The sequence below is a fragment of the Myxine glutinosa genome, unplaced genomic scaffold, assembly GCF_964187855.1.
Source record: "Myxine glutinosa unplaced genomic scaffold, kmMyxGlut1.1 SCAFFOLD_847, whole genome shotgun sequence".
NCBI classification, from domain to species: domain Eukaryota; kingdom Metazoa; phylum Chordata; class Myxini; order Myxiniformes; family Myxinidae; genus Myxine; species Myxine glutinosa.
This window is the reverse complement of record NW_027616942.1, coordinates 25,843-51,656: the sequence shown is the minus strand read 5'-3', so window position 1 is coordinate 51,656 and position 25,814 is coordinate 25,843. Positions and strand designations below refer to the sequence as shown.

At 39.8% G+C, this 25,814-nt stretch overlaps 1 protein-coding gene across 1 annotated transcript in view; it reads left to right on the top strand.

The window, feature by feature from the left end:
• Window positions 1-22,912, top strand: part of LOC137425957 (uncharacterized) — a 104,972-nt gene extending 82,060 nt beyond the window's left edge. The window contains exons 15-18 of the mRNA XM_078768996.1: window positions 62-178; window positions 20,688-20,774; window positions 22,103-22,144; window positions 22,410-22,912. Of these exons, the coding sequence (XP_078625122.1) occupies window positions 62-127 (66 nt within the window). The 3' untranslated portion in view covers window positions 128-178; window positions 20,688-20,774; window positions 22,103-22,144; window positions 22,410-22,912. The remainder of the gene's footprint in view (window positions 1-61; window positions 179-20,687; window positions 20,775-22,102; window positions 22,145-22,409) is intronic.
• Window positions 22,913-25,814: the final 2,902 nt, after the last annotated feature.

Sequence of the window (25,814 nt, the reverse complement as noted above, 5' to 3'; positions counted from 1 at the left end):
TGAATGAAAATTATTTAATGTTTTATCGAGTCACTCCAGATCTTTTGTTTTGTTTTTCCAGAAACATGCGACATCCACAATTAAAGACAAGTGCGTGCTCACCTTTGTGGATGAAACCATTGTGTGATCGACTACGAAGATTGAAATGGAGGTTTGTGTACTTTGGACTTTGCAGAAGGTATGTCTCCTCCAAGCTAGTGCATAACCTGTGAAAGATTTGAATGTAATGTGAGTCGTGTATATATGTTGCTTCTGGGACACTCTCATTTTCCCATTGACTTACATGTTAATTTTTCCCCTCCCTCATTGCCCCTAAACACCTCTATTTCTCTCACCCTGTTCTTTACGAACCTTCTAACCTTTTGACATGTTATCCTTATTCATTAGACCACTTAAACAATGGTCCTTCTGTGTGAACCTGTGATCCTTCTGACCTTATGGACCTTTCAACCTTTTACTCTTAATATCATCTGGTGAATCATCTTTGACCCACTCAAACAACGACCCTACAAATATTTGTTTATGTGTGGGAAATAATTTAATTCTCCTACAACTCTCCTCACCGTCTAATACATTAACAAAAAATATGTTTGAGTTTGGTTCTTTCTCAAGATATTTTAACTGAGCTAAAATAAAATGATAAACCTCCCTCAATGTTATTGTCTGAGCGCCTCCAGTGCCGCCCACTTTTTGCTAAGCCCCGCCCACGTTTTGGTAAGCTCCGCCCACATTTTTACTAGGCCCCGCCCACTTTTTTACTAGGTTCCGCCCACGTTTGCTAAGCCCCGCCCACTTCTGCTAAGCCCCACCCACTTTGTTAAGTCCCACCCACTTTATAAACTCTTCAGCATTGTATCATTTCCAGGTAATACATTACATCATTTTCAGGGAATTTCCATCACATCATTTCAAGTTAAGACACGCTCAGGTTTGCCCAGGGAATTTCCACAGGAAATGACACACACCCAGCCCTTCTTATAAAAGGCACCGACCACACAGGCTTTTTCAAACACGCTTTCTGCTTCACTTGAGAATGGACTACTATGCCGAAATGGAATGGGATAACTTTGCTATTCCTTGGAGTCCTACTACCTGTGTAGAACTCAACCTTCAGATTGATGAACTGGACTCGAACCTCTTATCAATGGAGGTAAGTTTGTTTATTTATTTATTTATTTAATTAATTATTTATTTATTTAATCTTTTTTTTAATTTTTTTTTTTTTTTAGATGAGACTCGTGTAAGAGTTAACAAAGTTTATTTTAATATTCATAGAGCTTGATTTATACAAATAAAAATATTGTATTAAATTAATACATTGTTATTTTCTTCAACAGGAAATTGTATCTGAGATACGAAATGAAAATTCTGCTTTTAACACAACTTGGGATGAAGTTATTTTTTTGTTTGAAGACTTTTTGAACAACCAAGACCCCCAGAACGAGTTCTACCTTGATGATCCAGCCAAAGAGTTGTACCTTGTAGATCCACAAAATCCTGAAAAAGAGTTTTACCATGATGATACTTGTTGTGAGTTATCAAAACAAAACCCACTGAACAAGTTCTACCTTGATGAGTCAGAATACAAGTCATACATTGGAGACCCACAAATTTCTGAAAATTGGGGAACGGGAATTCTCCCTGATGGTCCGCAGTTATACTATGTGAGACACATCATAGAAACCCTAAAAAATTGGGCAAGGAGAGTTCTCCCTGATGGTCCGCAGTTATACTATGTGAGACACATCATAGAAACCCTAAAAAATTGGGAAACGGGAATTCTCCCTGATGGTCCGCAGTTATACTATGTGAGACACATCATAGAAACCCTAAAAAATTGGGCAAGGAGAGTTCTCCCTGATGGTCCGCAGTTATACTATGTGAGACACATCATAGAAACCCTAAAAAATTGGGAAAGGGAAGTTTTCCCTGATGGTCCGCAGTTATACTATGTGAGACTTATCACGGAAACCCCCAATATTTCTGAAAATTGTGGTTCTACCTTGGAGACTTGGAAAGATGGTTATATTTTTGGAGACTCGGAATGGGGGTTTTGTTTTGATGACTCGGAATGTGATACCTATCTTGGAGGCTCAACAGGAATGTGGTTATACCTTGGGAACTTGGAAAGTTGGTTTTATTTTGGAGACTCTACCTGTGGGGTCCATCTTGGAGACTCTTTGCATTCTAAAGCAATGAACAATGTTCTTTGTTTAATGACGCTTGATTTAAGCAATATCAAGAAAGTTCGAGGAAGAAAATGCTGGAAAATTCTTTCTTCCCATTTCTACTTCTTCAAACTTGAAAGCCTTGAAAGACAGAATTGGAAGAAGAGGAGGAAAAAAAAATGAAATACGTATTTTAAAAAGAAGAAAAAAAAAAGATTATGTTAGGGTTAGGGTGGGATTTTGAATGTGAGGGTTAGGGATGGGGTTGGGTTAGGGATGGGGTTGGGTTAGGGTGGGATTTTGAATGTGAGGGTTAGGGTTGGGCTTGGGTTAGGGATGGGGTTGGGTTAGGGATGGGATTTTGAATGTGAGGGTTAGGGATGGGTTGGGTTAGGGATGGGGTTGGGGATGGGGTTGGGTTAGGGATGGGGTTGGGTTAGGGATGGGGTTGGGTTAGGGATGGGGTTGGGTTAGGGATGGGGTTGGGTTAGGGATGGGGCTGGGTTAGGGATGGGGTTGGGTTAGGGATGGGTTTGGGTTAGAGATGGGTTTGGGTTAGGGATGGGGTTGGGTTAGGGATGGGGTTGGGTTAGGGTTTGTATATTATTATGACTCACTCACACATACACACACACACAAAAGTTAAGCCCCAACTGAAAAGTTGTGGGATTCTGTGTTTGGGGTTCACAGATTTAAAAACGTATCCCCATTATACACACACAAAAGTTAAGCCCCAACTAAAAAGTTGTGGGATTCTGTGTTTGGGGTTCACAGATTTAAAAACGTATCCCCATTATACACACACAAAAGTTAAGCCCCAACTAAAAAGTTGTGGGATTCTGTGTTTGGGGTTCACAGATTTAAAAACGTATCCCCATTACATTTTATTTATTTATTTATTATTTTCAAGGGTATTAACTGCTTACTTGTGTTTTTTGTAATTCTTGCGAGTAAAATGAACCCAAGATTTCTTCTCCATTTAAATCATATAATTTGTAGGTCCAAGGGACTGTATCCATTACATAAACTAGGGCGTGCCCGTACGTGGGTGCAAAAAAACATGCGTGCAAACAACAACAACAAAAAAAAACTTTGAAACCACGTGGCAGTAACGACCACAGAACCCCCCCCTCTATTTACATGAAATGGTTTGGTCCATTCGCAAAGCCAAAGCGAACGGCTTGCGAGTACGGTGACCATACCTTGGGAACCACTTGTCCGATTAATTTCAAACCTTGAAAAGGCACATCCTCGGGTCCCCAGCAATATACCTGGCAAGTTTCAAGTATATCGGACCCGTGGTTGTCGAGAAACAGCGGTCACAGACAAACACACACACACACACACAGACACACACACATACACACAGAGATTACTGGAATTATAGATAGATGATTTTAAATAATTCACGAGTCCATTTTTGTGTATAACCTTTCTCAAAATGACTTTTCCATTTGTATATCTATCTATAATTCCAGTAATCTCTGTGTGTTTGTTTGTTTGTACGTTTGTTTGTCTGTGACCGCTGTTTCTCGACAACCACGGGTCCGATATACTTTAAACTTGCCAGGTATATTGCTGGGGACCCGAGGATGTGCCTTTTCAAGGTTTCATATTAATCGGACAATTACTTACCGAGCTATGTCCAAAAAACGATTCAACCAATCAGAGAGCAGCGAGCTATCGCGTGTGCCGAACGTGGCGAACACACTCTGCCTCGGATGGCACATTTGAGAGCGTATTCATTTATTTCCCGTCGGCAAACTATGTTGGCGCTATGTTGGCGTTAAACTATGTTTTAAAACTAATTAAAACCCCGGGGGGATTGTCACTGTACTCGCAAGCCGTTCGCCGTTCGCTTTGGCGTTGCGAATGGACCAAAACATTTCATGCACCAAACCATTTCATGTAAAGCGTTCGCCGTTCGCTTTGGCGTTGCGAATGGACCAAAACATTTCATGGACCAAACCATTTCATGTAAATAGAGGGGGGGATATAATTTTAGATATAGATATAGTACGGGCATGCCCTAGTTCTTACAATATCACCAACTTTAAACTTGGGCTTTCTCAAATTAATCTCCTTTTCATATTCTAATTTTGTAAATGTTTCCGATGGTTTTGATTTTGTTGATGAATGAACTGTATTATTGTAATTATCTACAATATCCTGAATTAAATACACCCATTTTTGAGAACCGAGTTGTGTGAATTTTTTATACTAGGGCATGCCCGTACTATATATATATCTAAAATTATATCCCCCCCCTCGATTTACATGAAATGGTTTGGTCCAAAGCGAACGGCTTGCGAGTACGGTGACAATCCCCCCCCTCTATTTACATGAAATGGTTTGGTCCAAAGCGAACGGCTTGCGAGTACGGTGACAATCCCCCCCCTCTATTTACATGAAATGGTTTGGTCCAAAGCGAACGGCTTGCGGAGTTTGGTAAAGAAATCGCCATAGCGTGCACAAAGGCGCAGGAAAGCGAAAGAATCGCAAATTAGTTTTAATTAGTTTTAAAACATAGTTTAACGCCAACATAGTTTGCCAACGTGAAATAAATGAATACGCTCTCAAATGTGCCGTCCGAGGCAGAGTCTGTTCGGCACGTTCGGCACACGTGATAGCTCGCTGCTCTCTGATTGGTTGAATCGTTTTTTGGACATAGCTCGGTAACTACTTGTCCGATTAATATGAAACCTTGAAAAGGCACATCCTCGGGTCCCCAGCAATATACCTGGCAAGTTTAAAGTATATCGGACCCGTGGTTGTCGAGAAACAACGGTCACAGACAAACAAACAAACACACACACAGACACACACACACACACACACACAGAGATTGCTGGAATTATAGATAGATAGTCTCTCTTTCAAAGTGCGATTAAAACGCTCAATAACAACTGCTTTTCCTTCATTAAAGGTGCTGTATAATTTAATACCCTCCCCTTTAAGAAATTTCATAAATATTTTGTTATAGAACTCTGTTCCCTCATCGGTCCATAACTTTTTTGGTTTCCTTTTATCCCTATCAAATATTAGCTTAAAGGCTAACATTAAAGTATTACCTCTCTTGTTTTTCAACGGAACAACCCAGGCAAATCTACTCCTCAAATCAATAACGGTTAAAGCATACCTGTATCCCCTGTCATTATTCAATTCAATTAAATCAGCGGACCATATGTGGTCGGTGTATTTAGAATAAACTTTCCTTCTTTTAAACTTTGTGATTATAGGTTTGTGTAATTCATTAGCCAAAAGCTCCTCAGTCTTGATGACATCATTGGAGTCTAATAGTTTTTTGAGGGTGAATAACCAAGACCAAGTTTCAATTTGACACTTATCATTTTTTTAACAATAAACCTATCAACTTTCTCTCTCAATGTAGGATTTTGTATCAAAGACAAATTATATAACATTTCTCTGTCTGCTTCATGTTTTTCATCCAATGTAGCGGTTTTCCCTTAAGCAATATCATGCTTCATACACACTTCATCAACCCTATTTATAGGTTTAGACCAAGATTTAGGATTGTCAGCCTCATCTAATCTTTTATCTAGGTTTGTTCCAGGACCACAGAACGAATATCCAGGTAGATGTAATTCCCCTGGAATTCCAGTTGTTGTAAATTTACTTCCTGAGAGAAACTTTTGTATGTCTCCTCCTCTTTTAGGAGAGATGAATTGGCACTTTTTAGAGCCACACACTTGACATATTCCTTTTTGATAAACTCTATTATTTTTAGCTTTAACATAAGAGATATTTTTAGATTTAGTTTTCTTTTTACATTTGAGACAATAACTCATATTTATTTATCAGAAAAATTCCGACAGAGGATCAAAACCTTTTTGGTTTTCAACATATACATTTCTATCTTAATTTTTAAAACATAAAGAATCCTAAGGAATGCCTTCACTCTCTCCTCCATTTATTTACAAATAAAACTAACTAAAGTCAATAACACCAACATCATCAACCACATAATCTTTTCCTTCTTCTTCTTCTTCACCACTTTCTCGTTTAAATCTCCTCCCTGAAAGTGAAGACATTGACGCCGTTATTCTTGAAAATAATATTTCCATTAGACTTTTCATTTCTTTATTTTCCTCCTCAGTGCGTTGAGTTTGATTTATTTGCTGTAATACCTTCAATCTTTTATTAATCTCACTGATTTCCATCTTTTTATATTTTTCCTCCCTCTCTCTTTGCTCCCTCTCCTCCTTCTCTCTTTTCTCCCTTTCCTCCCTCTCCTCCTTCTCTCTTTTCTCCCTTTCCTCCCTCTCTGTTTTTTCCCTTTCCTCCTTCTCCTTTTTCTCCCTCTCTTCCTTCTCTCTTTTCTCCCTTTCCTCCCTCTCCTTTTTCTCCCTCTCCTCCTTCTCCTTTTTCTCCCTCTCCTTTTTCTCCCTTTCCTCCTTCTCCTTTTTCTCCCTTTCCTCCTTCTTCTTTTTCTCCCTTTCCTCCTTCTCCTCCTTCTCTCTTTCCTCCTTCTCTTCTTTAACTCCTTCCTCATCCCTTGCTACCCTTGAGCTTGAGCCCCAAAGAATATTATACATATACTCATCTGGATTTTGAGATATTCTTGTATCTATAATTATTTTTCTCATAATAGGATACCAATAAGATTTGTTGACGATTTCTAAAAGAGTTTTATATTTCATAACTTTGAGAAGTGCATTTTTATTTAATATTTTAAACAAGTCTCTATTTGTGGGTTTAACAATATCAGTATAAGGCCAGTTTTTAATGACAAAATTCCCATGTATATGCTCTAAGTCATAAGGTATGTAATACCGAGCACCCTTTTCTTGTAGGTATCCTTGAATACAAAAATTATAATTCTCTTGTAGTCTTCTTCCTGCCATTTATGTATCAGAAATATATGTGAGATTAATATTATGACAGGTAATACCACCCCATCTTCCCACTACCAAATCGGTTTGTATTCCTCGGCTTTCTATCCTTATCTCATTACCTTCCTTCTTTGTCATGCGAACCATCGCTATACTATCATATATTTTTCTTTTCTTAAAATCAAGTATTTGTTGTTTACTAATTGTACTTCCACATAAATCCTTATCCTCACCAAGTGGATAATATTCTTCTTTACGAGACTGATTTAAATCATGTAGGGCTTCTATGTTTATTGAAAAAGACCAATTATACCCTAAATCAGGCATATCATACCCCCATTTATTAATTCGCATATTAACTATATGTCCTTCTTTATAAAATTCAATTGTAAGCAGGTAGTTAAATTCAATGAGGAAAGGTGTATGGTCAGTATAACCAGGTGTTGTGGTTGTAAATTTTATTTGTTTAACAAAACGTGCTGTTTTCTTTAAAAATATATATTGTGATAAATCACTAAATCTAAATAAGTCATTCGCATCTGTAGGGTTTGGATAATTGATTAATTTATAAGTATTCTTCATATTAATATTTTTACTTACACTATATTTTTGTCGTTCAGCCTGTGCCTTTGTATAATAATTTGATAAATCAATATCCTGAGAAGATTTTCCAAAGATAGAACCATCTTTTCCAACATAAGTCATTTATATTAGATTTAAAATGATATCATAAAAATTTTCATTATTGTTGAGTTGAAATAATACATATAAACATAATTGACCACAACATTTAGAATTAATTTCTTGAACTTGAAATGTTTGATAAACACCATTCTGTAAGAATTGTATTACTTCAACAGGTGGTGGCATACCATAACTATCAAAATAATATTTATCCTGACTATTATGAATACAAACCCAATGAGAACCATTCTGTGTCTAAATTCATAATAATGTTCTTTGTATTCTTATTTATATGTATTAATTTATCTCTCATACAAATAACCACATTATCAATTTTTTGTGTTTTACAATACTTAGCTAGTTCTATATTTGACGTTGTATTCTTTCCAAATTGTTTAAACCATTTATCCATTTATTTATGACAAAGATACAATCCATTACCCCGTTTAGTTAGTTTAACACCCGCTTGAGCGATAGAGGAAAGCATATCTCCAACCAACAATCTAGCTTTATCAGGTAGACTTTCAAGTTTTTGAGAAAAATCTACAATTACACCACTTCCACTAATTTGTTTCTCCAACTCCTTGTTATGTCTTTCCAATTCTTTTTGAGCTTTTAGTTGTGCCTTCCTTTCGTTAGCAGTTTTTACCGCTGCTGAAATACCACCAGTCAATGCTCCCGCCGCACTTAAACCAGCAAATAAAGGAATTAGAAATGGGAGAAATCCTCCTCTTGACTCGTCTATTGAATATTTCTTTAACATAGGTTTCGTCATTTTAATTTTAAGTGATCCAACATCATTTAGTGTTTTTACTTGTGTGTGTGTGAGTAAAACATCAATTCTTACTGCTCCTTTTCTTTGAATTGTATTAACATTAATAATACAAGGCTTTTGATTTTGAATACAAGATGTTAATTTATTAAGATTGATTTGATTAACATATACCCCAACCATTTATTTATGAGAAAAAACCTATGTGATATTAATCATAACACCATTATCTGTATTAATCTGTAATTCTGTTTCCTCCAAAAGCAAACAATATGCATTGACCTCTTCACTCTCCCCTCTTTCAATGTATAGAGAAGTATCCACTCGATTAGACTTTATAGTTTCCTTTTGAGAACTCAGGTCAATTGCATAGATTGTATAAAGTTTTTGAAACGCAACCATATCCAAAATAGGATCATTATTACCGTTGCTTTCACACACCTTTTGGTAAGACTTGTAGGCTTCCGCATAATCATTTTTTTCCCAATCAATTTCCAATCTATCTCGCGGATAAAATGTGCCATCAAGAGAAACCAGAAGTTGTTTCACCTTAGCATTATCACTCAGCGCATTATTCTTATTAGTACCGTCCTCTCCATCTGGTTTTTTAAAAATGAGCCAGAGGTATCGTGGCTTTCCTTGAAGAACACCCAAATTCCAAGTGTCGGTAGTGTGTTCCAGTTTAACGTGTTGACATATTCTTTTAAGGTATGATACATTTAGCGGTTTCTTTGAGTTAAGTCTTCTATTTAACATCTCTTCCGTTTTAAGATTAGGAGTATATTCACTGATATACCAACACAAATCATTAATAACAAATTTATTGTTGTCTCCAAAAGCATTTTCAACCCCAAAAAGCAACCTATTTACATTATCATTCCTTTGTAGTTGAAATCTAATTTTAAGACCATACAAAACTTTGTCATCATCACAAAATCCAAATATACCTTTCAGAGGTACTGCTACGGTAAAACTATTCTCTGGTTTTGTGTCATCATTATACATTGCCTTCCTTTGACTATAACCAGGGTCTGTGTTTGTACCCGTTGACATATCAGGAATAAAACCTTCAACAGCTCCCTTACCCATTCTATCACCAAACGAATATAGTGTAAATTTCATCATTTCAGATGTAGCAGAGACATAATCAACCGCTTCAACCTCTTGTGTTCCAATATACAGGCGAACACTATCAAACATTTTCCAGAAGAAATCATTTACGAGTGTAGCATTAGTATTATTCGCAGCCTTAGTGAATTTAAATGTACACAGCAAGAAACTATCAGCTATATTCAAGTAAGTTTGTTGATTATTTATTTCAAAACTTTTTGTCCCGTTTGAATTCCAGTCTGTTCCTGTTATAGCATTTACCTTAAAATAGTCTTCCTTTTTCGTGGAGTTTGAAATGATAATTGTATCATCCAAATCATAGATACTATCAATCGCTTCCATACTTGTATTTATATAGTATTAAAATCGTTGAAACCCTGACCCAAGTATTTTAATGATTTTTTGTCGTTCTTGTGAAGATAGTTGAGTTTTACCTTTTTTTATTTCTTTGATTGCTTGTAATTTATGAGACTCCTTTTGAGCATCTTTTATACTCTTTATAGCACCCGCAACGGAGCCCACGGCAGAAGCAGTTGAACCAATTAGGTCTTTATGTTTAAGGATGGTTGAACCAATACCCATTAGAGTATCAATTATCCCATCTCCTTTATTTCGAAATTGATGACCTACACCTCGTTGTCTCTTAGGTTTATAGTATCCTCTACCCACATACCTTGTATAGTATGGTGAAAGGTACATGCCCTCCCCTGTAATTATTTTATATTTTCCCAACTCGTGTTTTCTCACAATAACCATTATTTATTTATTGAAAAACTTCACGTAGGTGAATTCTGATGGATATAATTTCATCATTAAAGGATATCATATGATTATCTTGGTCGGTTATCCTAAAATTTACTCTGTATATGGTTTTTCCTGACACAGGTAAATAGACAAGATTTTTTGGTTCCATATTAAATTTATAACCAATCGGGGTTGAGTATGCACTGAATGAAAATATTGTATTTGTTCTTATTCCATCGTTATAAGCACCATCAATCAAATCACAATGAATTAATACTGAATTTATACCGGAGGATATTTGGATAACATTATCACTGTAAAACGTCCCGTTATTTTCAATCTTTTTTGAAGAGAAACCCAATAGCTCTCTAAACGAATTTTCAATCGTGAAATCAACTTTATAATTATTTTTAAGTTTAATAGTTGATTTTGAAGTGTGTTTTTGAATATCTATTACAATATTTTTTGGTTCATCACCTTTTTCTTTCATAAGGCGAGAGACTTCTGAAGATATTTGAGAAATCTCGTAAGCTCCAGGTGAAATGGTTATAGTTTTATATCCACTTCCTGGATTATAACTAAACTTGTTGTTTTTCTCTGTGGTATTAAACAAGGTATTATAAGTTTCCATCGACAATAAAGATGCCTCATATGAGGTAAGGGGGTCAAGTTGTAGTGGGTAAGGGAATGAAGCTGTGTAATCGCTCGTTGTGAAATTAAAACTAAGAATTGTGCTTCTCATCTTATTTAATATCTAATAAAATATCTTTGTATTGACATTTATTAATTATTTTCAGATTCATCAACTGATCTAAAATGGCTGAGGATTCATTAAAACAATTGTTGTTTCCAGCCTTCTTACTACCTAACAACAATAATAGCCTATTAACTAATTGTGATGGGTCATTTGGAAGAAAACTAACACCCGAACCAAGCTTACTTAAAGCATCAATAATATGTTTCTCCTTCTCATTCTTCTTACTTTTACCAGCAACAGAAACTCCATAATCAAGTGCATTTAGCAACTCAATATATACCCTATCTTCCTCTCTTTCCATATCAAGTGGTTCCTCAAAATATTTTGAACCGCTGAATCCGGGGTTTGTTAGAAGAAACATTAATCTTGGAGTTAATTTAACATTTGGTTGAGTAGAACTCAAGAACATCAATTCATCATTAAATATCAATACCTTTTCTTTCACAAGATGGAACACTGCTGGTTCTTCTGTTGGAATGAGACCTGCTCTGGTTTTTGAATCTGCCAAATATTCATTGTTTTGAAGAGCTTCCACTACATAATTAGGGGGTTGATTTACCTCCTCAAGTTTCTGAAATAATTCTTCATCATTATATTCTAATTTTCCAAGTTCTTGTTTTGTTATCTGACTAAAATCTTTGAGCATTTGAAGTTTTTTCGGAGTAAATTCTACCGTGGGAACTGTTGGGTGTTGAGTTTTTAAAAGCGGTTTAAAAAATTTCTCTTGTTTTCTTTCAAAGGCTTCTTCACCAGTTAGTTTCTGTCTCCGTTTCTTCTTTATCTCTTCCTGTTGCTTTACAACTTTTGAAACCAACTCTTGATGTTCTTTAAACTTTCTTGCTCTTTCTTCGGTATTCATTTTCTGTATTTATTTATTGAAAAATATCATTTAATGAATTGTAAAGGTCAATGGGAAAATTTTCCTTTTCTTTGTCATTATAGTAAATGTGTTGAAATAAATCCTTTTCTTTAAATATTTCATCAAATTCTTTATTGGTATTAATACGAGTTGTTATTTCTTCTTCACTAATACTTGTATCTCTGCTTTTCATACGTGTGCGTTGAGTCTCCTCATCGATATCAAAACCGAATGATAAAATCTTAACTCCATCACCACACAATTGTTTAATAATTTGTCTCATTCCTTCAGGATTAGTTTCTAAAATCCCAAGACCATTAGATTTTACTTTATTTAACTCACTCTTACAATGTGAATATTTTGTAGAACCAAGAGAGACCTCCTCAAATATTTGACCTTCGTTCCTCAATCGCATATGTTCCTCCATTGAAATGTAGTAATAATCTTTCCCTTCTACTTCTCCTGGTCGCTTTGCTCTGGTTGTAGTACTCACAAAACGAATCATAGGGTGTTTTAAAAAAAAACTTACAATCTTTTCATTTTTACTATTCAAGAGTTTAGATTTATGAAAGTTCTTTCCTGAAGCAGATTTACCCACAAGATTAATAATAATAGTTATCATTTATATATGTAATTATGTTTAAAATAAAAATACATCCTTTAATATCTCATCTTGTTTCACAACAGTATATTTATATTTTTCAATCGTGTGTTTCATATAATTTTCAAATTCTTTTTTACTACATAACGTAGAGCAATTATCTCTCCAAAAATTATTTACATCTATTGAATTTAACTTAAATAAAATAAAAGTATTGGCATTGTTTCTTATTGAGCGTCGAGGGAGTTGAAAATATGATTGATAAGATATATACAATTACAAGAAGAATGTCTCCCTCTTGTATAGTAGCTATCCATTACTGTTTGGTTTCTCTCATTAACACAATCATCAAAGATGACGAGGTTCTTTTTTGATTTATCTAAATCTTGAGGTGAAGGTATATCATCCGTATTATCACTGAGAATACAAGTTATGGGTTTTGGTTTCGATTTTGATTTCTGTGTATCACAAAATAATTGTATTATATCTTCAATATTATAATCATTTAGTTTGTTTTGAAGTTTAAATAAACCGATAATGTCTTCCTTTTTAAGACCTGCATTAAAACTCTGTGAGAGTAGTTGATACTCGGGTTGAAAACTAGACTTTGTAAAAATTATTAAATTATCATAATCTAAAAAATTAGGACCAAGGAGCATCTTTAAAAGCAAACAGGTTTTTCCACATCCGCTTGAACCAACTATTAGACATCTCAATGAATTTGGAATGTTTTTATGGTTATTAAATTTTATCTTATTTTCCCAAACGGGTAAAAAATCATTCATTTATATATTTGGAAAACAAGTCATCTAACTTTTTTTGAGCTATTTTAGAAACTCTATATTTTATCCTGAGTTCGGGTTTAATTTCAAAATAATTCATTATTTTATTTATATAGTATCTTGTATTAACATTTCCATTAAAATTATTTTGAATAATAAATATCATTAAACCCTTATACATTTCCTCAATACAAATAGTCTCTTCCCTTGAAAGAAATGGTGTATTATCATCACAATACTTAACATTCATCTCTCTTATTAATCTTGTAAAGTAATTCATTTTTGGTTCTAATTTAAAAGAGTTATATATATTTTTATATTTTTTATTATCATTAATTAAAATTAAATCACAGAAAATACATTGTTTATATGTACCCTCATTATTAAGCCCTATTCTATCACAAGCCGGACAATTCTCTAATTTATCATATGGAGAGTCTGGAAATTCTAAATATCCTTCAGAACTTATCATATTTATATGGTAAATTTTTACTTAAACTAAACGCAAGTTTATTCATTAATAAATACAATGTTTCAAAGCACAAAAGACAAATTTCAATCAATCTCTACTTCGGTGAAAGATATAGAAAAATATGTCAAAGATGTTAAATTGAACAAAGATAAATATGGAAATTTTTGGGTAAAACCAGTTATGGAAAATAACATGAGCCCCTCTATTTCATTTAAAGGAAGAGCTCTAACTATACCTGGAAAGACATCCATTAAAGTAAATCTAACAAAAGTTTCTCCTCTACTCCTGGCAATTTATTCAAAGCTTGAAAAAGTGATTGACCACGATACTTTGAAAAAGAATGATAAGACCATCAACAATACTCGTGGAGAAATTTGTATTTACTTTAATAATCCAAAGGGTGTAGATCTAAGTAAAATGAATGATGTTAATATTTCTGGTGAAATGTCATTTCGTTCTATGATAGTTAGAGATTATTTAAAGATAACTTTTGATATTAAAAATATAGAGATTGAATCCGTTAATGAAAGAAAGTATATTGGTATAGATGGAAAGGTTTTTTCTGCTAATTAAATATGAGTCATTACAGCAGTGAAGATTTTACTATTTCATTGAACTCGGACGATAGTGATGATAGTATTTCATTGAACTCGGACGATGGTGATGATAGTATTTCATTGAACACAGATGATAGTTATGATACTAATAGTTTGTGCTCAAATGATAGTTATGAGAGTAGCTTTATTGATGACTCTGAGTATGATTCTGAGTATTCATGTGATAGTTATGACTTAGATGATTCTGAGTGAAAAAGTGTTTTAGTTTAAGCACAGCGATATATATAAAACGGAGCTGTAAAGCTCAAAAGTGTTTTATTTTAAGCACAGCGATATATATAAAACGGAGCTGTAAAGCTCAAAAGTGTTTTATTTTAAGCACAGTGATATATACACAAAGAATTAAGTTAAGCACCCCTACACAACGAATTAAGGTAAGCACCCCCTAATATATATTCTTTGTGTATATGTATACATTGGCATATATTCTAAGGTATGTGAGATCAAATAATGATTGGTATGACATTAGTTATTGACGTTATTGACGTTATTGACGTCACTTACACGTTATTGACATTACACGTTATTGACGTTATTGACGTTATTGACGTTATTGACGTTATTGACGCAAAGATCGCGAGAGGTCTTCTCAGAACAATGACTGTACGTTAGAAAACATAAACGTCATCCACACTGTCCGTGATGGACCTATAGCTCCATACTTAAATTGAGGTGAAAATATGCCTAAAATTCCCAAAAATTTTCACCTTAAATTATGCAGAATAAAATATTGAAAACGGCATGATTGTTATGTTTTTATGTGACCATAATATCACTTCTCCAGAAAATATAGCAATATCATGGGTATATTACACTGTTTTGACGACAACAAACTTGTAATGTGCGAGGTTGTAAAAAAACGGGGGGGGGGGGTGCTTAACTTAATTCTTTGTGTATATATAAAACACCACGTTTTCTCACGCTATAAATATGGTTTATTGTGATACTTGCGAGAAGGAAGTAAAATATTATAAACAACATATTCTCACCGCAAAACATACATACAACATTCTTAACAAACTTTCCCCTCTTCCACCTAAAACAAAACATTGTAAGGTCTGTAAAACAACCATCCTCAAGAAGGGGTTTAAAGCCCATCTTAAAACTAACAAACACTTGTCAAAATTGTTTACTATTAAAAACTCTGATGGTGCATTCAAAGGACATATTAAAATAAGTCTTTAACTTCAAACCTCCTGAACCTGAGTCTATAGTTGATGCTGTAGAAATAGTTAAACCTGCTGTTCAAACGTTGATTGAAAAAACACTAAAAGAAATGAAACCACTTAAATTTTATATGGGAGTAAAATTAGAAATGACAAAGGACGAAGGAGTTATAGATACACCATACATGAGAACTGAGCCACACTTTATATCTTCATATCAAGATTTTAAAACATCAGGAGTCTATGATGAACTTATTAAACAAGAGCAAGATGTGGATAATTCAATCGTAGGAAGTGGATTCAATATAGGAAAAATTATTTACATAGACATTCATATTCTTAAATCAGATCCTCTCAAAGCTTCTTCTTACATTGATTTACTCAGTGTTATCAAAAATAGAAAAGCAGTTATCAATATCAAAAATAAAGACAATAAATGTTTTCTCTGGTCTATTCTAGCACACTTACATCCTCCACATTTTCATGATGAAAGAGTATCTCATTATAAAAAATATGAGAATACATTAAATACGAAAGATCTAAAGTTTCCGATGACTTTAAATGATATTCCTAAATTTGAAAAGTTGAATAATTTATCAGTTAATGTTTATGGTCTAACAGAAACAAACAACATTCAGGTTTTAAAGCTTTCTGACAATTGTAAACAAACTCATATTAATCTTCTATATTTTAATTCAGATGAAAATTCACATTATACATACATCAAAGATATTACAAAATTAATAAAACCACAAGTATGTAAAAGAACAAATAAAATATATATTTGTATGCGTTGTCTTAACTTCTTCCATACACAAGAAAGATTAGATAAACATTCAAATTATTGTGGTGAACATAAATCAACGGTAATCAACATGCCTAAAAAAGACTCAAAGATCACATTCAAAGATGAAAAGAAAACAATAAAACATCCATTTGTTATATATGCTGATTTTGAAAGTATTTGAAAGAAAGTATTTGAAAGATGGGGAAGATTTGGAGGGGAGGGGCAAGGGGGGAGATTTGAAAGGGATGGGTGATGGGGAAGATTTGGAGGGGAGGGGCAAGGGGGAATATTTGAAAGAGATGGGTGATGGGGAAGATTTGGAGGGGAGGGGCAAGGGGGTAGATTTGGAGGGGAGGGATGATGGGGAAGTTTTGGAGGGGAGGGGTGATGGGAAGTTTTGGAGGGAAGGGGTGATGGGGAAGATTTGGAGGGGAGGGTGAGATTGGATTTTGAAAAGTATACGATTAATGGGAAACGAACATTTATTGCAAAATGAGTTTCTTGAGACCTTCATGTCAAAAATACGTTTGAGGACGCTGGAGGGGGAGGGGGGGGGTGGAGAGAAGGAGAGTTTAGGGAATGTATGAAAGAGGCACTGTAAGAGATGGAATTTTTTTTGGAATGAATCGATTTGGTGAGTAAGTCGAAAGCATCCTTTTATAGAAGAAGAAGAAAAAGGTGTTATAATATACGACAGAATACAGTTCTTCAGGGGAAAGCTTAAACATTTTTAACAACGTGATCACGTGATCACGAACAATGTGGTCGAAGAACGAACGAACAAATAAGAACAACGAATAAACGAATTAGAGCAGAGAAGGAAAAAAATAATAATTCTGAGTTGAGATTTTAAACAAGGAAGTATGGGGTGAAAGACTGGGACAAAAAACAGGGAACGAAAGTAATTGCAGTGCAATCGTCGAACCGCTGAGAGAAAAACAAGGCCCCAAGGTTGGACACGGAAACCTACTAGGCCTCAGAATAAGCGACACGAATTAACCGACGATTTTGTATGCAGGTACGAAAAATCAACACCGAAAATCTTACCAAAGACACACCACAAGTACACACACCGAAAGACAGATACAGCCACGACAAAAACACAACTGTGAAAAAAATACTTAACTTTGAAAGCGTGAGGGCATGGACAGCCTCGAAAGAAACGTGACCCTCCAATCTTGCGCATGATTGTTCTTTCTTTCCTACTCACCACATGCTTTACCACTTGCCATCACCTTCATCTTTCCGATACTCACCTTCAGACCTTTTGCCTCCACACATTCCTTCCACTTGTTCATCTTCTCTTTCAGTCCATCCATACTTTCTGCAATCAACACCAGATCATCTGCAGACAACAACTCCCACGGAAAACCCTCCTTTACGTTCCGAGCCAGCACCTCCATCACAGCTACAAATAGTAGTGGACTTAGTACCGACCCCTGATGCACTCCCACCTTCACCTTAAACTCACCACTGTTACCGTCCTTCGTCTTTACAGCTGTGCGCACTCTTTTGTACATTGCCATCACTACTCTGATCAACCATTCCTCCATGCCCAACTTCCTCAATGCCCATGTCACTACTTCACGTGGAACCCTGTCGAATGCTTTCTCCAGATCAACAAACCCAAGAAACAACTTCTTCCTCCTCTCCATGTACTTCTCCTGCACCTGCCTCACAATAAAAAGCGCGTCTGTCGTTCCTCTTCCTGGCATAAATCCAAACTGCATTTCGTCAATCTTCACTTTCTTCCTTATCCTCATCTTCAACACCCTTTCCAAAACCTTCATTCCATGCTCCAATAACTTTATCGCTCGATACGAGCCACAGTCCAGAGGGTCACCTTTCCTCTTGTTTCGAGGGACGAGGGTACTCAGTTCCCAATCCACTGGAATGCGGCCTTCTTTCACCACCAGATTACAGATCTCTGTCATTCTGTTCACTTTCCAACTTCCTCCTGCCTTCAACATATCTCCCACAACTCCCGTCAGCCCTCCCGCTTTTCTACCCTTCATTGCTTTTATCGCTTCCTCAACTTCCTTTTCAGTTATCTTCTCTGCCGGTCCTAAAACTAGGTTACTCTCTATGTTGCCATCCCTTTCATTCTCTGTATTCAACAGCATTTCCATATATCTCTTCCATCTTCCTTTAATTCCATCTGGGTCCACAACGATTTGTCCCACTTCATCCTTCAAGCAACTCACCCCCATCACATCAAACCTCTCTTTCGCTATCTGCTTTGCAATCCTGAATACCGCTCTCTGACCCTCTTCCGAATCCAAGCGTTCTCCGAACATTTTCCAACATGCCTCCTGCGCCTTTGCTACCTCTTTCTTTACAGCCTTCTTGGCTGCCTTATAACTTTCATGCTCTGCTTTTTCTGCCCCCATACCCTTCGCCTTCTGCCACTCCTTGAACTTCTTCCTCTTCTCGTCAATCCTCTTTCCAACTTCATCATCCCACCACCATGTTTCCGAGTGCCTCAGTGGTCCTTCTGTCCATTCACATACCTCACCAACGGCTCCCAACAGACTATCTATCATTGACATCCAACCACTTTCAAGCTCAACCACATCATCCTCTACCATTCTCAGCCTCTCTTTTAATGCCTCCCTTACTGTCACCTCTTTCAACCTCCACACCTTCATTCTCGGTTGGTACTTCACCCACCGAGCTCTCCTCGCACCTTTCACCCTTATGTCGCAGACAACCAAGTGGTGCTGTGATACAGCCTCCTCCCCCGGGATCACCTTTGTTTCCCGGAGGTGCCCCCGATCTCGCCTCCGCACCATCAGGTCGTCAACGGTTGTCGCGGACCCACCTAACGTGTAAATAACAAGTTTATTATACCTCAGAAAACGAACTCCACGTCGGGCATCAGACGTTTCCTCATCATAAATGGAGTGATTTCCACCCTTGCTTCGATCGGGTTCCCCACCTTGAATTTTGACGAGAGGGAGTGGGGTCCCCCACGGGGTACTTCGGGCTGTACCCTTCCCATATGTAATTGTAATTGTCATGGTTCCATTTTTGAGGCAATGTTTTTTGGCCGGATGCCCTTCCTGACGCCAACCCTTTTAGTCGCCTCTTACGACACGCAGGGATACGGTGTACCTATTGTAAACCGGGGTACACATCGGGTTAGGTAAAAATGTGATACTTGAGAGCAGCTGAATGGATTTAAATCAAAGTTGGTACAAGTATGTATTATGTTGCAATAATATTGGTACCAGTTCACTGGTAATTCCCTGTTTGTCGTTAAAGGCGGCAAAAAGGGTTGGCGTCAGGAAGGGCATCCGGCCGTAAAACATTGCTTGAAATAGGGGACGGAAAAACAACAACAACCACGGTTCCCGAAAAAGGCCAACCCCTGCTTTGCGGGGAAAAATGGCCTCTAAAGGTGTTTTTTTTTTTGTTTGTTTTATAATATTGGTGGAGGCACATCAGTCGATGCCATGACGTCATGACGTCGAAGAGTGTCGTTCTAGTTGTCATTAGCATTAATAAGATAAGCGTGGGACGCGTTCCTAACGTCGACACTTCCCGTATTCTATTTCACTTTTTACCGGTGATATTCCTCTTATTATGATTAATGACAACTGTATTGAAGTACACAAACGTACAGTTGTTCTATGTACGATTTTGCAATTTCCCAATTTTGTACTTTGCGATGTATTATGACGTTTCTGTCAGTCTTGGCAGTTGTGAAAACGTTCGAGAATATAAGATATGGTTTGTAAAGTGATGTAAGTGTGAGTTGAGGCGACGCAAGTCTGGTAGTGGTGTAATTACGTCACGACGTAATTGGTGGTATTGATATATTAATTTATTATACCAATTATTTCCTCCTTTTTAGTTCCCATGAGATATCTTCCCGTCGTTGATGTGAGCTGCCCAGCCTGGGTTTGAATCCCAACCCAGCTATGAATTGTCATTCCGGTGTTACATAGGCCGTGTGATTCATCAATGTGTGTGCCGTCTCTCGGATGGACGTTAAACTGGTCATCCTTATGCCGGCATTAGTTGGTGGACATTAAAGATCCCACGGTGTCCTTCTCAAAGAGGAGGCAACCTATCGCTGGCACCATGAACACATTTCAAATTCCTGCCCTAGCTTCCTGAGCCGGAGTGGTGACGTGACCAGCATTGTGGCCAAGTATCTGCTCTGACGAGGCCATGGAACATGAATACGATGATGATGAAGATGATGATAATTATCGAGTTGATGTGAAATAATCATTTAAACATGGCTTTATTATTTCTGTTTTGTTTCAGAAGCACTGTTGTGAAGCTCTGTTTGTGCCTTTGTTTTCAGTTCGGGAAGTGGGAGGTTATCTCCAAAATTGGAGAAGGAAGTTCTGGATTTGTTTACAAAGCAAAGAATGTCAACTCAGCAGAAGAGGTACGAGCATGTGGTGTACGAGCTCTGTCTTCATTTCACTTTTTAACTCAACTGGACTATGTCCAGCTGAGTTTTTGTTGACACCCAGTGTCCGTCGTCCGTCTGTCTGTCTGTCTGTCTGTCTGTCAACAATTCGACGTCTACGCTCTAAAAGTCACAAATATTGATTGGATTTGATGAAACTTGTTATGCAGCATCTCTAAGACATAAACTAGTTTGGGATTGCATTTGGGCGTTGCACGCCCAAAAATGGGCGTGGCAGGGCGGCCATATTGAAAAATCAATTTTTGTCAATCTGGTACTTCCTAATGTAGCTAGAAGGCTGAAACTTGGTGTGCAGACAGTATGTAACAAACCTCAACACATATATTACGGGTATATATACCGGTGACGTCATAGGTCACGTGACATGGCGGCCATATTGGATTTGATGAAAACATTAAAAATGCATCTCGGCCTTCATTTTACGATCGATTGAGTTGAAACTTTGACCATGTATAGTATGGCACTTGATTGGATGCATATCATAGCGATGACATCATAGGTCATGTGACCTGGTGGCCATATCGGTGGCGATATTCTAACCATATTGAGATAGACCCGTTGAGTTCAGGTTCCCTGGAACCTCCAGTTGGGAGATGGAACAGCACACGGGAGAGCGAGATAGAACACAGAACAGAACATGGTGGAAAACACAGATGGCAGTGTGGAGGGACATGACGGAGAGACACATGGAAGAAGGAAGGATGAGACCTCAGGGATCGGGAATTCTCCTGCATCTGAATGTGTCTTCTCTCTTTCTGATGAGATGAACGATGCTTTTTATTTTGACTTGCAGGCCTCACATCACTCCTGGAGAACATTACATCGTAGATGTGATTACAATGAACAAATAATGTGTAATCTGTGACAGATGATGGTTGTGTGTCAGAAATCTCACCAAACATAAAAGTTGAGGGGGCTTCTTCATTCCTGCCATTGCTTTTTCTTTTATTTTTTCCCCCAAAAAATTAACACTTTGCTGCCCATCACTCCCCCCCCATCCTCTTCAGCTCCCTCATCCCTTGCACCTCAATGTTTTGTCCTTCTTCCAATTTCTACCACTCGACGAGATTTACTTGTGGTGTGTTGATGTAATCGTTTCCCTATTCCCTTTTTATTCCCCGTCTATGTGAAGTTGTTCCTTTCTCTCATTTAGCTCCTTCGTTGACTTCAGTATAAACAGAAATAATAATTGTACATCACGACACATCAACATCATTTGTTCGACTCATTTTCCTGCATTGCAGCTGAGATGTTATAAAACGATCTCTTGTCCCCTCTTTCAGGTTGCTTTGAAGAAGGCGAGATCTTTGGGAGGTTCAATACAAGTAAGTTTGTGTTTATGTGGAGATGGTGGTGTTTGAACTGCTGAAGTAAGAACACAGTTTCACCCCTGAACTGTCCTGGTAGAACTTTTGTCTGTGATACATCTTCGTCTCTTGGCTCCTGAGGCTGTGGGTCTCTGTGTGGGAGTTACAATCTTGTGGTTATTGTGATGGTGTGACTTTACCTTTATCCAGCTAATAGAAGCAATTTGTATAATTTTCTCTTTCTCTTTTCTCCTTTTTTTTTTTTTTTTTTTTTTTTTTTCAGCTCTACCATGAAGCTTCGATAACCAAACATTAGTAAGTGTGGATTTCACTCAAACTTCTGTAATTTTATTAATAATATAATGACATAAATGCTTAGAATGGAATACACCTCTTTCTATTAACTTCATTGACTTCAAGAAGGAATTCGATCGTGTTCATAGAGGAAGCCTGTGGAAGATGCTAAGATCTTATGAAATTCCACAGAAGATGATCACTCCAATAAGCAAATTCTCTGATCACTTCTATGAACTCCACGTGCAAAATATTTATTTATATATAAATGGACTCACAGCTGTAATTGCCGTCAAAGGTGAACAAGTCCTGTTCTTTTTTTCTTGTGCTTTGGACCTGCCTATGGTTACGAAGGACTCGGATGACAAATTTGGTTGCAAGAAGCTATCTGTATCGATTTCAGATAAAATAAATGTGGATTTATCTTAAAAGATAAGATAAGTGTGGATAAGATAAGATAAGTTTAAAAGTTTAAATTAAAAGATAACTTTGTGGCGGACACAAAAGCCCACTGGCGTGGTGACATCATTCCACGCACCAAGTGGGCGGTGGCCACGCCCGAGGGGTAGGCGTGGCCTCATGATATACACCGGGCGACCAGCCCGGAGCATTTCAGTGTTACAGTGTAGTCTTACAATAAAGACGTTTATATGTTACCGCTTGTCCGCTTCCTCCTTGCTCACAAGCAGCGCGCGTAACGCCGCGCTTTACTGGTGACCCTCGACGTTGGATCTGCCGTAGCGATCCTGCCGAACACGACGCCATTGCAATGGCCAACGACAAGGCAATGGCGATTAAACTTCCCGAATTTTGGGAGGCCCAGGCCGAAGTCTGGTTCATTCAAGCCGAAGCCCAATTTCGGCTTCGGCGCCTCACCAACGACGACCTGCGCTACTGCCATGTCGTCGCCTCCCTCGGGCCCGGCACGGCCGCTCGAGTTGTGTCCGTCCTTCGCCACCCACCGGACGGCCACAAGTACGAGGCACTCAAGCGGCTACTCCTAGCCACGTTCGGCCTCTCGGACGACGCACGGGCCGACCGCCTCCTGGATCTCCCCGAGCTCGGTGAGACGCGCCCGTCGGTCCGAATGGACCATATGCTGTCACTGTTGGGCGACGAAGCCCCCGGTTCGCTATTCCGGGCGCTTTTCCGGCGCCAACTTCCAGCGCAGGTTCGCCTCGCGTTGGCCGGGACCGAGCTAACGGAACCCCGAGCATTGGCCGCCAAGGCGGACAGGTACTTCGCCGCTTCGGACACGCGGGCGAGCGTCGGCGTGGCCGTCACGGCCCTCGACGCTGATGTTCAGCAGCATGTTCCACAGCATCAGCTTCTACAGCGCGCTGATGTTCAGCAGCATGCTGATACGCACCTCGTGAACGCCGCCATGCCCCGCCCACCGCCGCGGCGAAAACCGCCACCGCGGGGAAACCCGCCAACTCCACCGGCCTGGCGGAGCCAGCCGCGCTCCTCCAGCTCCACCACCTGGTGCTGGTTCCACGCCAAGTTCGGCCACGAAGCTCGGCGGTGTCATCCGCCGTGCTCCTTCAACGGGTCGGGAAACGCCTGGGCCGGCGCTCAATAGTGGCGATGAGCGCCGGCCGTTCGAGCAGCCTGCTGTTCATAACGGACACCTTCTCCGGGCGCCGTTACCTGTGCGACACGGGAGCGCAGGTGAGTGTCATTCCCGCCGGCACGTCAGACAAGCACGCCGCGGGTGGGGGCCCCGCGCTGCTTGCCGCGAACGGGACGCCCATCCGTACGTACGGAAAACGCTGCCTCTCTCTGCGGTTTGGAGGGCAGGTTTTCCGATGGACGTTTGTCACCGCCGACGTGCCCATGGCACTGCTTGGCGCGGACTTCCTGTGCGCTAATGGGCTCCTGGTCGACGTCAAGCGCAGACGGCTTGTCCAGGCCGAGACGTTCAGCTCGCTCGCTTGTGCGTTGCCCAGCTCAACTAGCGGCTTGCCAAGCGGCTTGCCGAACGATTCGGTTCCGGCCACGTTGGTCTGTACGCTTCCGGCAGCGGACGCATTCACCCGCCTCCTCGCCGGCTTCCTGGCCCTCACGCGGCCCACCTTCTCGGCGGGGGCCGTCAAGCACGGGGTGGCCCATCACATCCCCACCGTCGGGCCACCGGTCTACGCCCGGGCACGCCGCCTCGAGCCGACGAAGCTGGCGGTGGCAAAAGCGGTGTTCACTACCCTGGAGCGACTCGGCATCGTTCGGCGCTCAGAGAGCGCTTGGGTGTCGCCGCTGCACATCGTGCCGAAGCCCGGCGGGGGATGGCGACCGTGCGGGGACTATCGCCGTCTCAATGACGCCACGACTCCCGACCGCTACCCCGTCCCCCACATTCAGGACTTTTCCGCCCGTTTGGCGGGCAGGTCCTTCTTCTCGAAGGTGGACCTCATACGCGGCTACCATCAGGTCCCCGTCAGGCCGGAGGACGTCCCGAAGACGGCGGTCATCACGCCATTCGGACTCTTCGAGTTCCTGCGCATGCCCTTTGGTCTGAAGAATGCGGCTCAGGCGTTCCAGCGACTGATGGACAGCGTCCTGCGCGACTTGGATTTTGTCTACGTCTACCTGGACGATATCCTCGTCGCCAGCGCGTCCCGCGAAGAGCACCTACGCCACCTCCGCACGCTCTTCGAACGCCTGGGCCAGCATGGCCTGATTGTGAACCCCGCAAAGTGCCGGTTCGGCGCCGCCACAATCGATTTTCTGGGGCACCGTGTCACCAGGCACGGAGCCGTCCCCCTGCCGGCCAAGGTGGAGGCGGTGAAGGGGTTTCCGCGCCCCCGCACGATCAGAGGGCTGCAGGAGTTCCTGGGCATGGTGAACTTTTACCATCGGTTCCTGCCCCGTATCGCCCAGCTCTTGCGCCCCCTGCACGAAGCTCTCCGAGGTAAGCCGGGCAAAGGCGACGTTACCTGGACCGAGCAGATGGACACGGCGTTCACGGGCGCGAAGCTCGCCTTGGCTAACGCCACCATGCTCGTGCACCCGGCGCCCGATGCACCGATCGCCCTCACCACCGATGCCTCGGACTACGCGGTGGGCGCGGTGCACGAGCAATAGGTGCGTGGAGCTTGGCAACCGCTGGCGTTCTTTATCCGGCAGCTTCGCCCGCCCGAACGCCGTTACAGTACCTTCGACCGCGAGTTGCTCGGACTTCACTTGGCGGTCAGGCACTTCCGCCATCTGCTCGAGGGCCGTGCGTTCACTGCCTTCGTCGACCACAAGCCGCTGATCTTCGCGATGGGCAAGGTCACCGAGCCGTGGTCGGCCCGGCAGCAGCGTCACCTCTCGGCCGTGTCCGAGTACACGACGGACATCCAGCACGTCGCGGGGAAGGACAACCCGGTGGCGGATTGCCTTTCCCGGGCCGTCG